Source organism: Hoplias malabaricus, chromosome 12, assembly GCF_029633855.1.
Source record: "Hoplias malabaricus isolate fHopMal1 chromosome 12, fHopMal1.hap1, whole genome shotgun sequence".
Lineage (NCBI taxonomy): Eukaryota > Metazoa > Chordata > Actinopteri > Characiformes > Erythrinidae > Hoplias > Hoplias malabaricus.
The window spans coordinates 30,960,619-30,974,137 of NC_089811.1; the positions used below are offsets into that span (position 1 = coordinate 30,960,619).

Here is a 13,519-nt window from a genome sequence, read left to right on the forward strand (position 1 = left end):
TGAATGGAAAGAAAATACAGAAATAGTTTAGAGAATGTTAGCACAGACACACTGACTGAGACAAAATTATGTAAGATATTTTTATTCTCCAGACTTACAGTGCTGTAGAGTTGTTTCAGGTTGCAGCATCTTGAATAGTCATAGGTGTCCAGAACAGTGGTGTACAAGTGCTTCTCTTTGTGGTAAGCTTCTCTGTAGTTCAGCTGTGTATGAAGTGTAAATCAGTTTGAATGTGCAACACTACAAATGCGTTCAAATATTTCTGATTGAAAAAAAAAAACTCCACATATAAATCAATTAATAAATAATTACAGACATACTTCACTAGCCCAAGTGTGGCCCAGTATAGCAGTCACATACACAGGAGTGTCTGTCACAATGGAGTAGTTATTGAACTCCTTTTTACCCTGTGCCTTATAATTAATCTGTTAAAAAGAAAAAAGGGAAAGGTCAGGATAAATGAAATAATATATTTTACATGTAAAAATACATAGCTAGAACAGGATATTAACTTGAGGATTACATTTTTTATCTTAAAAAACAAACAAACAAACATGCTACTCACATCACTCTGAAGCTCATACGACTTCTTGGCCCGCACAATTTCAGGTGTGTCCCACGCATAGCAGCCAATGCCCTTCATCCAGTTCAAGTCATCTTTGTAAAACACCTAAAGAAATTTTTAAAAATAAGTGAAATTATATTTTACTTTATGAAATGTTACATTTTAAGAAACAGTGTTTGGTTTTGCCGATAAATTTAGATTTAACCTACATCACTCAGGATCTCATTTGCCTTGCGGGCACGGATAGCATCATTCTGATCAGGGTGGCACGTCCACTGGTGCAGGTATGTGCGGTACTGCACATCACTCAAGATATCTTGGCATCTTTTGGCAACCACATGGCTAATCATGTCAGCAGGAATGTGTAGTTTAGTTTTTGTTGTATTGTAGTCCTTGTGGTAGTCTCTCTGTAGAAGCAGACAAAAAACATCATGAAATAATACCCATTATAAAAGGCATTGAATCTTTAACATCACAAAATTAAACTTATTTTACTTGCCTTGGGCAACAAAGACTTCTCCTTGAAATCCTATGTGATGTAAATGTGCTATATTTTTGTGTAAGGAAATAGCTTACCAGGTTCTTCATCTTTTCTATTTTGCCAAAGTGGACCACCTCAGGGAAGTCTACCAGAGTTCCAGCCAGGTAATGACCCTTGGCTTTTTCATGGGTATCATGGTACTTTACCTGAAAAGTTAATATAATCACTCTTTTAACAAAATAACACAGCTAACATTTATTGACCTAGCTGATATTTATTTAGCTACTAATTTATTGATCATGCAGATTTAATTTTCTAAATTAGGTCTAAAGGGGCACTCACATCACTTATGATATCTCTAGTTTTCTTGGCAACTTTAAGTGGCATATATTCATGGTTCAGCTGATACCCAGTGGCTTTTGCTTCATCCCAACCAGACTTGTACAGTTTCTACAAACAAAACAGACAAGCAAACATATGTCACCAAATCAGAAGCATTCAAAAACATTGGGTTTTAGATAGAAAAATAATGTAACTCAAGTGCTTTACCTCACTGAAGGTCTTTGCAAACTCTCTGCTGTGGGCCAGCTGTGGTGTATCTGCAGATCCAATGTAGTGTCCCTTCTCCAGGTTAAAGGACTCTTTGTACTTGAGCTATGTAATAATAGGAAGTGGAATTATATTTAAGGAACATATTAAAAATGATAATAAATGAAATTATCTATCACAGTTGATAAACAACATCAAAAAATACTTACATCACTGAGGTTATAAGCGTTAACCTTGGCCAAGACAACTTCAGGGCGATCGACAACGAGGGTATACTTGCCAAAGAGTTCCTTGGCATTTTTCTTGTAATGTCTCTGTTTTGAAAGAACAGAGGATTTATTAGACTCTGGATCATTTTCAAGTAGTACTGAGGTGACTGAGACGAACCACAGACACTTACATCATTAAGGATTTCTTGGGCTTTTCTGACTTTGACATGTTCAACAGAGTCAGCAGCCACCCAGCCACAGCCACGGATCCATTCCAAATCTGCCTTATAGACATTCTATGAGGAGGAGAAGAGTGATAAGTTAAAAGTTTAAAAGCTTTCTCTTCAAGAAATATTTTTATGATGATTATTAATTATTACAGTACCACCACCAATCCTCAAATGTGAATACTGTGAATCTGTGAATACAGATCAAATTTAGAGTGTAACACTTACATCACTGCAAAGATCATAGACTTTGCGGGCTTGAATAACATCATTCTGATCAGGAAGGCAGGTCCAGCTGTGCAGGAAAGTTCTGTAGTTATCATCATTAACCTGCTTCTGACATTTCTTGGCTAATTCAAGGGCCAACATATCAGCAGGAAGGTTATATTTGGTCTTGGATTTGTTGAAGTCTTTCTTATACAGTGCATCACTAGCAATCTTAGCAGAGTTTACGGCCAGGATCATCAGTGGGTCATCTTGGATGCATCTGGCTCCAATATGATGACCAACTTGCTTACGATATCCTTCCAAATATTTGTGCTGCACAAAGTTAGGGCAGAGTTTTTTTTATTTATTTGTGGATATAAACATATGTAATATTCAACATATACAGATGCACAAAAAACATTACCAGGTTGTTAACTTACTTTACTCTGCACTTTGGTGGTGCTAATGCATTGTTTAATGGGAACAGCATCTCCAGGCATGAAGTATGAGGTAGCCTTTGTCATATCCCAGTCCTTGGTGTACAGTTTCTGTACGTGATAAGTGAAAGAAATATGTAATACTATTGAATACAGCTCCTATAATATTTCACTGGCATGTGAAAGAAACCTGCAAGGAAAAATTCTCTTACCGGGTTAATGTTCTTGGCCACCTCCCTAGCTGTGGCCAAAACCGGGGTGTCCAGCATGGTGTATTTAACTTTATCATGATGCCATGCCTCACGATAGCTTGCCTGAGAAACAAATACACATATTTTAGTTTTTCACAATACAGATTTGGAATATAATTTTCACACTCCAGGGTGTGCTGTCTAACTGTCATGTACTCTTGAGCATAAATTAGCACACAATATGGCAAATATTTTCACAAAGAACCTCATTATGTGATTTCTCACCTCGTCGAGCACTTTAGCAGCATTCTTGGCACACGTGATGTCAACCCTGTCTAAAGGAATTGTATACTGCTGGGTGTCCAGCTTCACACGGTAGCCTCTCTATAAAACAATCATAAAAACAGCAATTATTCCATTTTCCCAAAATGTATAAGTTTCTAAAAAGTAGCTTAAAGTTGAAAATACATTTTCAAAAGGAGATAACTTACATCAGCTAGGATCTGCTGAGCATTCTTTACTTTTTTGACTTCTAAAGATTCATGAGGGCTCCAGCCACATCCTCTCAGCCACTCCAGATCAGCCTTGTATACGGCCTGCCCATCGTAAGAAGAAGGTTTTATTACAAAAACATTCAAAATATTAACAGATGCTTTAGTTCAGAAATACAGAACAATGAAACTGAACTTACATCACTGCGCAGGTCATACACTTTCCTCGCCTGGACAACATCATTGGAATCTGGCAGACAGGTCCAGTTATGTAGAAATGTTCTGTAATTGGCATCATTAACCTGCATTTGACATTTCTTGGCCAACTCAAGATTTAGCATGTCTGCTGGAAGATTGTATTTGGTTTTGGATTTGTTGAAATCTTTCTTATAAAGGGCATCACTAGCAATTTTGGCCGAGTTCATGGCCAGCATGATTAGTGGGTCATCCTGGACACAGCGAGCTCCAATGTGGTGCCCGACTTGCTTACGATAGCCTTCCTTGTACTTGTACTGTTCAAAACAAAGTTAAAATTCATTTTGTGTATATGACAGCAATCAAAAAACTTGTATTGTATTTTACTGAAAAATATTTTTGTAAGACTTACATCACTTGCAATATCTCTAGAGGCTTTGGCCTTCAGAACAGCAACAGCATCCTCTTTGACCTGGTATGCTCTTGCTTTCTGGCTGTCCCAGTCTTTGGTGTACATTTTCTGTCAGCAGGACACGATTAATTAAGCTTCAAGTCATCAGTTAATACAAACAGAAATAACAACTAGAAATTTGAAATGTTTGCTTACAGCGCTGACTGCAATGGCATTGGCCCTGGACAGCATAATTGCTGGTGTGTCAGGTTGCATATGGATTGTTGTTTTGTCCTTGTCCCACGCATCTCTGTATTTCCTCTGTGATCAAAGTATATGCAAAACCAAAATGTTTGTTCAGCAAATATGGTCATTGATTTTACAGCTGCCAAGTGGTACTAGTGTAGTGGGATGAATATAAAAATATTTAACTGAAAATATCATGGGAACCTAAGTTATAAATATTCTTTGGTGAAGGGATGAGAGCAGCTTACATCACTGAGGATATCAGCATTCTGCTTGGCCAGAACAATAGTAGGCAAGTCCACCGCACTAGTAAATGGGACTGTGCTTGGATGTTGTTTGTACAGTCTGTCGTTGAGGATTTTCTGGGCATTTCTGACTTTAAGAACTTCAATAGAGCCTTGTGGCATCCAGCCAATTCCACGGAGCCACTCTAGGTCAGCCTTATATACAGCCTAGGAAGAAATATTAAAACTTATTCAGCCATGAGCTTATAACCTGTTTTACTCCAGCTTATTACTAGCAAGTTTCACAATGGCAGAAAAATAACTAAAACACATTATATATAAAAAGACAGCAACTTCTCAGAAGACTCACATCACTGCGCAAGTCATACACTTTCCTGGCCTGGACAACATCGTTGGAGTCTGGCAGGCAGGTCCAGTTGTGCAGGTAGGTTCTGTAATTGGCATCATTCACTTGAATTTGACATTTTTTGGCCAGTTCAAGATTTAGCATGTCTGCTGGAAGATTGTATTTGGTCTTAGATTTGTTGAAGTCCTTCTTGTACAAGGCATCACTAGCAATCTTGGCAGAGTTTATGGCCAATACAATCAGTGGGTCATCCTGGACGCATCTGGCTCCAATGTGATGTCCTTGCTGTTTTCTGTAGCCAGCTTTGTACTTGTACTGCAGTAACACAGTATGAGAAATGAGCTTTGTTATGTATATATATTATTTATGCCTATTTAGAGAACAGAAACTTACATCGCTAATGATGTCCCTGGAGGCCTTGGCAGCTTTTACAGCAACAGCATCTTTTGGCAGGAAGTATCCTTGCTTAAGGCTCTCAACATAGGCTTGGTGGTAGCATTTCTATAAAGATACAAATCAGTAAGTCAAGATTACACCCATGTATATGTATAGTGCATAATTTTCATTACTGATATTTTATGCTATGTAAACCAACATCATTGCACTTACAATGCTACTGTTGAGTTTGTTTTGCCTGCTTAACATGATCTCAGGTGTATCTGGCATTATGTGAATTTTAACTTTGTCCTTATTCCAGGCATCAACGTAAGCTCTCTGTAAAGGTATAATGGGCAAGAAAGAAAAAATGTGTCAGAGTTACTGATATATATATAATGCAAATTTTCATGCACTGTCTGTAACCACTTATCAGGGTCACGGTGGGTCTGGAGCCAACACGGAAACACTCTGTGCAAGCCATTTAATGTATTGTAAATGAATATTATGTTTTCTTTTACTCAACCCTTCTTCACAAACAGAATTACAAAAAAATAAAAAATAAAAATAAAACATACCTGGTCCATGACCTGAGCGTTAGCTTTGGCAAGAGCCATGGGGACAGAGTCTGTTTTGCTGGTAAACTTAAAGTTGCTTGGATGTTGACGGTATTTCCTCTCATTCAAGATTTCACCAGCTTTTTTAACCTTTTCTACATCAACAGAGCCAATAGGAACCCAGCCCATGCCTCTAATCCATTCCATATCAGCTTTGTACACAGCCTGGTTAGAGATGGATAATAATGTATGTTATTGGTTGATTACAAAATAAGGGGAGGAAAAACCTGTCTAAAAAATAAAAACTTACATCACTGCGCAAGTCATACACTTTCCTGGCCTGGACAACATCGTTGGAGTCTGGCAGGCAGGTCCAGTTGTGCAGGTAGGTCCTGTAATTGGCATCATTCACTTGAATTTGACATTTTTTGGCCAGTTCAAGATTTAGCATGTCTGCTGGAAGATTGTATTTGGTCTTAGATTTGTTGAAGTCCTTCTTGTACAAGGCGTCACTAGCAATCTTGGCAGAGTTCATGGCCAGCATGATCAGTGGGTCATCCTGGACGCATCTGGCACCAATGTGGTGACCAACTTGCTGACGATATCCAGTCTTGTACTTGTACTGAACACAAATGAAAGCATTAAAATAATGTAAAATATTAAACTTTTTTTTTCAGATTTTTATGACTATAGGGAATATATTTTTTCATTTTAGACAGCTTGAATTACAATATTAATTTTACAATATTAACAATAGTTTTAAAAATGGTACACTTACGTCACTAATTATATCTCTTGATGCTTTGGCAGCTTTGATGGAGACAGCATCTGGTTTAATGTCATAACCCTTCCTGAAGCTGTCCTCAACTGCTTGCCGGTACAGTTTCTATATTTTTGTTAATGAAATTGTAAAAAACTCTCAAAGTCAAAAAAAAGATATGGTTTATAAACTGCCATATAAAGTTATACACACTGTTTAAAAAAACACAATAACAATTTGAAATTAAAACTTACTTTGCTGTTGACAATAGCATTGGCTTTCGAGAGAACGATTTCTGGAGTATCAGGGTTAATATGAATCTTGACTTTATCAGCCTCCCAAGCTGCTATGTAGTGACGCTGAAGTATAACAAAAAAAAGTTCCATTGTTAATTTTATGGAAGCAATTATATAATAACAGAAATAATTCATTCAAAAATCATAGATGAATTCCATTTAAATTATATGATAACCTGCTATCCTGAAATTTTAGCTCATGCTGATTTGATATTTTATATATTTTGCTGGGCGGCACGGTGGCGCAGCAGGTAGTGTCGCAGTCACACAGCTCCAGGGGCCTGGAGGTTGTGGGTTCGATTCCCGCTCCGGGTGACTGTCTGTGAGGAGTTGGTGTGTTCTCCCCGTGTCCGCGTGGGTTTCCTCCGGGTGCTCCGGTTTCCTCCCACAGTCCAAAAACACACGTTGCAGGTGGATTGGCGACTCGAAAGTGTCCGTAGGTGTGAGAGTGTGTGAGTGAATGTGTGTGTGTCTGTGTTGCCCTGTGAAGGACTGGCGTCCCCTCCAGGGTGTATTCCTGCCTTGCGCCCAATGATTCCAGGTAGGCTCTGGACCCCCCGCGACCCTAAAATTGGATAAGCGGTTACAGATAATGGATGGATGGATGGATATATTTTGCTTAATTCTCTCAGGCAAGGAAATGTAAATACAGAAATAATTTACCTGGTTCATAATATCAGCATTTGTCTTTGCCAGGACCAACGGCATTGATTGCATGTCTTGTGTATATTTAAATTTTTCTGGTTTCTGCCTGTAGAGGCGATCACTCAGGATCTCTCCAGCTTTCTTTGATTTTATGACATCCAGTGAACCAATAGGGACCCATCCAATGCCTTTAAGGTCTTCAAGGTCGGCTTTGTACACAGCCTAAGTAAAAAAAAAAAAAAAGAGAACAGCTATATAGCTACAAATGCCCACCTGCTAAAACACCCAAGTAAGAAAAATTGTTCAGAATAGGTTAAGGATTAATATTTTCTTTTAAAACTTACATCACTGCGCAGATCATACACTTTCCTGGCCTGGACAACATCATTGGAGTCTGGCAAGCAGGTCCAATTGTGAAGGTAAGTTCTGTAATTTGCATCATTGACTTGGATTTGACATTTCTTGGCTAGTTCAAGACTCAGCATGTCCACTGGGAGATGGAACTTTGTCTTTGACTTGTTGAAGTCTTTCTTGTAGAGGGCATCACTAGCGATCTTAGCTGAGTTCAAGGCCAGCATGACAAGTGGATCATCCTGTACACTTCGGGCTCCAATGTGATGGCCAACTTGATTACGGTATCCAGCCTTGTATTTGTACTAGAGTGAAAACAAGATAACAAAAGAAATTTAAGTCGAAGAAGCATCAGCCATTTATCTTTATCACTGAGGAAATGCACAAGACATGAAAGTGCTTACATCACTGACGATGTCTCTCGATGCTTTGGCAGCTTTGATAGAAATAGCATCACCACGAAGGTCATAACCCTTCTTCTTGGCTTCCTCATTGGCAAGTTTGTACATTTTCTATCCCAGGGAAAAATATACATTTAAATTTAAAATGTGAACGAATGTCAATGCATGCACAAAAGCACAAATGAAAAAATAAAGCATATGAAATCTATTTTCAACTTTAAAGTTTATGAGAAACTATCTTACCTCACTGTAAATGACATTGTTCTGTTTTGCTAGCAATATGTCCATTGCATCAGGCATAATGTGAATCTTAGTCTTATCCTTGTCCCAGGCTTCAGTGTAATGTTTCTATAGGAAACAAATAAAATAAATTAGGGAATTCAGCCTTTTGCAAGAGTTAAAGTTTTCACTTTAGGGTAAATGACTGATTCTAGTGTAGTGTTATTGCACCTTATTGGCAATCTCAGCATTGGCTTTAGCTAAGACCATTCCCATGTCCTGGGTTGTGCATGTGAACTTGAAGTTGCTTGGGTGCTGACGATACAGTCTTTCACTCAGAACCTGTCCAGCTTTCTTCACTTTCTCTACTTCAATTGAACCAATGGGGACCCATCCAATGCCTTGCAGCCATTTGAGATCAGCCTTATACACAGCCTGTACAATGATGGTTATAAAGAATCCAATAATTAAATTGTAAAGAACACATTAAATGTACGAAAAAAGGTTTTAGCATAAGCAGCATTCCAAATGTAAAACTTACATCACTCTGGAGGTCATAAGTCTGTCTGGCCTTGACAACATCGCTGGAGTCTGGCAGGCAGGTCCAGTTGTGGAGGTATGTTCTGTAGTGTGCATCATTGACTTGGATCTGGTTCTTCTTTGCCAGCTCAAATGCCAGCATGTCCACTGGGAGATTGAACTTTGTCTTTGACTTGTTGAAGTCTTTCTTGTAGAGGACATCACTAGCGATCTTAGCTGAGTTCAAGGCCAGCATGAGCAGTGGGTCATCTCGAACACTCAGGGCTCCAATGTGGTGACCAACTTGCTTACGATATCCAGCCTTGTACTTGTACTGCATTGAAATTGTAGGGGACATAGCAGATACAATTAAACTGCTGTACCACTGCTAAAAACTGATTAAAGCTATGCCACATAATTTTCAGTAATTTCATCCATTGTCCATTTTGGGAAAGCTTACATCACTGATGATATCCCTGGATGCCTTGGCTGCCTTGATAGCAACAGCATCGGCACGCATATCATAGCCCTTCTTTTTAGCATCTTCGTTATCTTGTTTGTATTTTTTCTAGAAAAGTTTGAAATAAGAGAATTTTAGACGTTATGCTAAAAATGTCAACTACAGCACTAGAATCAGAAGTGTCTCACTACTAGAACAATGCATGTTATATCTTACCACACTGTAATTAATCTTGTTCTGCCTTGCAAGGACCACCTCCAGAGTGTCTGGCATCATATGAATCTTAGTCTTATCACTCTCCCAAGCTGAGATATAATTTTTCTATGGTGTAAAAATACAATTACAAATACATTGAAAAACATATTCAAAGGTTGATTTTAAGTTAGTAACAAATAAGAAAAACATGTATTATAAAATGCTAAAATATTATAGAGGGCTTTACTGTTTCACAAAAATATACCTTGTTCATGACTTCAGCATTGGCTTTAGCCAAAGCCAGTCCCATGTCCTGCGTTGTGCTTGTGTACTTGAAGTTGCTTGGGTGCTGACGATATTGTCTTTCGCTCAGAATCTGTCCAGCTTTCTTCACTTTCTCTACATCTATTGATCCAATGGGGACCCATCCAATGCCTTGTAGCCATTTGAGATCAGCCTTATACACGGCCTAATTAAACACAGAAGCAAAAAAGAATATCAATGAATGAAAGAAACTATTGACCAATTCATGGATCTGTCCCAATTCTTAAATACTTCATTATGCTATGGATGACCAAACCTTCCCAAATTAAACATAAATTAATTAATTTATTTATTTTTAATTTTGGCAGGTTTGGTCCTCCATAGACGCTAGCCACTGAGGTAAAAAAAAATCTCCTTGTTAAGTCGTGACGTATCGACCTTGTGAAATGTCGCGTCTAGGTCCAGTCCGCTGCTCAGTATGGCCAACGTAGTGATTTTGCCACTAGATTTAGTGACCTTTCAGACCTTCTAGTGAGTTTTTAAGATGAAAAGCAAAACGAATAGCACCAAATCTAGCTGTACAAACATTAGCAGACATCCCAAGATGAAAAAACTAATTTCAGGGAGGTACCCCTGGACCCGGACCCCATCTCTTTCTCTCCCTCTCTCATCGCTGGTACTAGATTCTAGGAGATTTCATCTGACTTGCTGTCATCAGGGAGCCACTATGTATATCATATAATATGCGGGAGACTTCAAGAACTTCCAGGAGATTTGGGATGTCTGCCTTAGCTACTTCATATTAAGTAATTGATAGCACAACCGGGAGTGACCGTGAGCAGGAGACATGCCTCTCTCCACATCTCCTTGGCTTCCAGAGATGGAGCAACAAGGACACAGCTCTCTCTTCGTGGTTTCTTGGCTGCCAGAGACAGAGCAGCAGCAGCTCTCTCTCCCCGTGGCCCCTCTGCTCCCAGAGACGGAATAACAGACTCAGTCCACATGGCAGACCACAGATCAGAATGAGCTGTGAATTTGCAAACAGTGCTGCCACAGAAACGTTTGCTTCTTTTTACATTATATTTATTCCTTTTAATGAACCCCTGAACCAAGATAACATAATTGATTGAGATTTTCACCTTTATTCAAACCATAAACACGTCTTATGAATGTATGACAAGGGACCAAAGGCGTGATTGGACCCTGAAATGGCAAAACGTCACGTGGTGTCACACTTAACAAGCGGATAATCTGCCACATGCGGACAGACGACCTTTAGAATGCTGCCTACTTAAACAGCTGTCAATGCAGTCAGTGCCTACCTTGGCAGCTCACTAGGTTTTGGGATAGACCAAATGAATGAAGTTCTCAAAACATGACATACGTTTCCAAATAAATGCTGAGATTGACAAAATATATTTAGAAATGTAAGACACTCAGGCACCTACATCACTCTGGAGGTCATAGGTCTGTCTGGCCTTGACAACATCGCTGGAATCTGGCAGGCAGGTCCAGTTGTGAAGGTATGTTCTGTAGTGTGCATCATTGACTTGGATCTGGTTCTTCTTTGCCAGCTCAAATGCCAGCATGTCCACTGGGAGATTGAACTTTGTCTTTGACTTGTTGAAGTCTTTCTTGTAGAGGGCATCACTAGCGATCTTAGCTGAGTTCAAGGCCAGCATGAGCAGTGGGTCATCTTGAACACTCAAGGCTCCAATGTGGTGACCAACTTGCTTACGATATCCAGCCTTGTACTTGTACTACAGAGGAAAATGTGAAAGATAGGAGTGAAACTGTAAAATTGCAAGTTTACACAGTATCAGACATTTTCCAGTAAAAGGCAATCTAGTCTCATACTGTCTTGAAATATTTATATATTTTGCATAAATATGCTTATATAATGTATATGTTTTAGTGTATTAGTTTTAGTTTTTTAATGTATAAACAGTCACAATTTTTATAAAATCTCACTTACATATATATCTTAGAATTTTAAAAGATTTTTTCTTACAATGCCCACAAGACCAAATTATGAAAATGAACTCTGGTTGACTGTCCTAATCTTTGCTGAATTTAAAAACAGTCTGGGCTGCAACACATTAAATTCAGCTCAAATGGGTGGGACTGATTACATATATACATTGAGAGCCCAATAAAAGATTTTACAATAATTCCTAAATGCTAGAAGAAAACCAATCAGTGTGAATATACTCTTATGCTTTTCATTCATGTCAAACTGATTAGGACACACTTACATCACTGATGATATCTCTGGATGCCTTTGCTGCTTTGATAGAAATGGCATCTCCCCGCATGTCATAGCCCTTCTTTTTGGCCTCCTCATTGGCAAGCTTGTATAATTTCTGCAAGGAAATTCATGAGAAATACTGTATTTTGTACAGAATTTACAAAACTCAGTAGAGGTACTGCTCTGGAAAAACATAAGCAGCTGATTAATGTTGACATTCTTCTTCAGCTAGTGTAAGCGAGTACATGTATTACTCACCTCACTGTAGTTGAGCTTGTTCTGTTTTGCATGAACCACTTCCATTGCATCTGGCATGACGTGAATTTTCGTCTTATCATTTTCCCAAGCTTGGGTATATGTTTTCTGTCAGAATACATTCAACAGAAAACATTAAACAGTGTTGCATTATTTTACAATATAATATCATGTTATTAAATCCCCATTTCCAGAAAAGTTGTGACAACTTCTAAAAATGCTATAAAAACTGTAATTTGCAGAAAAAAATACAAGGAAAGCATTTTTATAGTTTCACTTACAAACCCAACTGTATTTTATATACAGTTAGGTTTGTTAATTTTTATATATATATATATATATATATATATATATATATATATAAAACTAGAATGTGAGAATGTGACACCTGCAACTAGTGGGGCAGAGGTAAAATAGGAAAATACCCCTCTCCAGAAGAATAGCAAAATGCTTGCATTATCTTGCCAGAACTGTATGGGGACATAGTACCTTTTTAAGAGAGGCATCAAAACACTACCGAGCATATGAGAAACACAGAAGTTTTATCTCTAATCACTACATACTACTTATGTAGTGCACTATGCAACATTTATATTTTTTCATATATGAGTATATATATAGTGATATCTGAATGTATACACTGCAGTTTAATGACTTATGGAATGCACTAGATAAGGAATTAGGAGCTATTTTGAATTTCAGCCAGAGACAGGCACACTGTGTGATGTCAGCTTTTCCAAAAAGCTCAGTTTCCCTTGTGCACACAAAAACACTGACAAAGGCATTTTCAAAATTTTCCAACTTGAACAGTGCTTTATATTTTGACTGAGTATAAAAGGTGCATCCACCAAAGATTTATTTTTCACAAGCAAGTCTGGGCCATGATTCATCACTTTGTGCCAAACTTCATGAAAGGACTTTCAGTCAGTTCAAAGACTGTTTCTCAGTACAAGTTTGAAAAAGAATTTAGGTTTTTCACCATCTACTGTTCATAACATCGTGAAAGGATTCTGGGAGTCCTAGGAAATTTTGTTGCGTAAAGGCTTTGCAAATACCAAGGGCACAATCCTCTTCTGAAGCCTCAGATGGTATTGTATGAGAAGCCATCATGCTCATTCTCACTTAACTATTTCTGCCACTGTTTCAAGAGATGCAACCTGAAACTGTACTATGCACAGAGGAAGGCTGTGGCAA

General features: G+C 38.3%; 1 protein-coding gene across 1 annotated transcript in view; it reads right to left on the reverse strand.

The window, feature by feature from the left end:
* neb (nebulin) overlaps positions 1-13,519 on the reverse strand; it is a 64,674-nt gene that overhangs the window by 28,114 nt on the left and 23,041 nt on the right. Inside the window, exons 50-86 of the mRNA XM_066686065.1 lie at positions 12,329-12,433; positions 12,078-12,185; positions 11,271-11,582; positions 9,824-10,027; positions 9,580-9,684; positions 9,364-9,471; positions 8,926-9,237; positions 8,616-8,819; positions 8,409-8,513; positions 8,169-8,276; positions 7,758-8,069; positions 7,432-7,635; positions 6,727-6,831; positions 6,491-6,598; positions 6,023-6,334; positions 5,734-5,937; positions 5,390-5,494; positions 5,174-5,281; positions 4,784-5,095; positions 4,438-4,641; positions 4,160-4,264; positions 3,965-4,072; positions 3,558-3,869; positions 3,358-3,462; positions 3,152-3,250; positions 2,888-2,989; positions 2,679-2,786; positions 2,260-2,571; positions 1,996-2,100; positions 1,805-1,909; positions 1,596-1,700; positions 1,389-1,496; positions 1,142-1,252; positions 775-972; positions 566-670; positions 321-425; positions 99-203 (exon numbers count right to left, since the gene is read on the reverse strand). Of these exons, the coding sequence (XP_066542162.1) occupies positions 99-203; positions 321-425; positions 566-670; positions 775-972; positions 1,142-1,252; positions 1,389-1,496; positions 1,596-1,700; positions 1,805-1,909; positions 1,996-2,100; positions 2,260-2,571; positions 2,679-2,786; positions 2,888-2,989; positions 3,152-3,250; positions 3,358-3,462; positions 3,558-3,869; positions 3,965-4,072; positions 4,160-4,264; positions 4,438-4,641; positions 4,784-5,095; positions 5,174-5,281; positions 5,390-5,494; positions 5,734-5,937; positions 6,023-6,334; positions 6,491-6,598; positions 6,727-6,831; positions 7,432-7,635; positions 7,758-8,069; positions 8,169-8,276; positions 8,409-8,513; positions 8,616-8,819; positions 8,926-9,237; positions 9,364-9,471; positions 9,580-9,684; positions 9,824-10,027; positions 11,271-11,582; positions 12,078-12,185; positions 12,329-12,433 (5,943 nt within the window). The remainder of the gene's footprint in view (positions 1-98; positions 204-320; positions 426-565; positions 671-774; positions 973-1,141; positions 1,253-1,388; positions 1,497-1,595; positions 1,701-1,804; positions 1,910-1,995; positions 2,101-2,259; positions 2,572-2,678; positions 2,787-2,887; positions 2,990-3,151; positions 3,251-3,357; positions 3,463-3,557; positions 3,870-3,964; positions 4,073-4,159; positions 4,265-4,437; positions 4,642-4,783; positions 5,096-5,173; positions 5,282-5,389; positions 5,495-5,733; positions 5,938-6,022; positions 6,335-6,490; positions 6,599-6,726; positions 6,832-7,431; positions 7,636-7,757; positions 8,070-8,168; positions 8,277-8,408; positions 8,514-8,615; positions 8,820-8,925; positions 9,238-9,363; positions 9,472-9,579; positions 9,685-9,823; positions 10,028-11,270; positions 11,583-12,077; positions 12,186-12,328; positions 12,434-13,519) is intronic.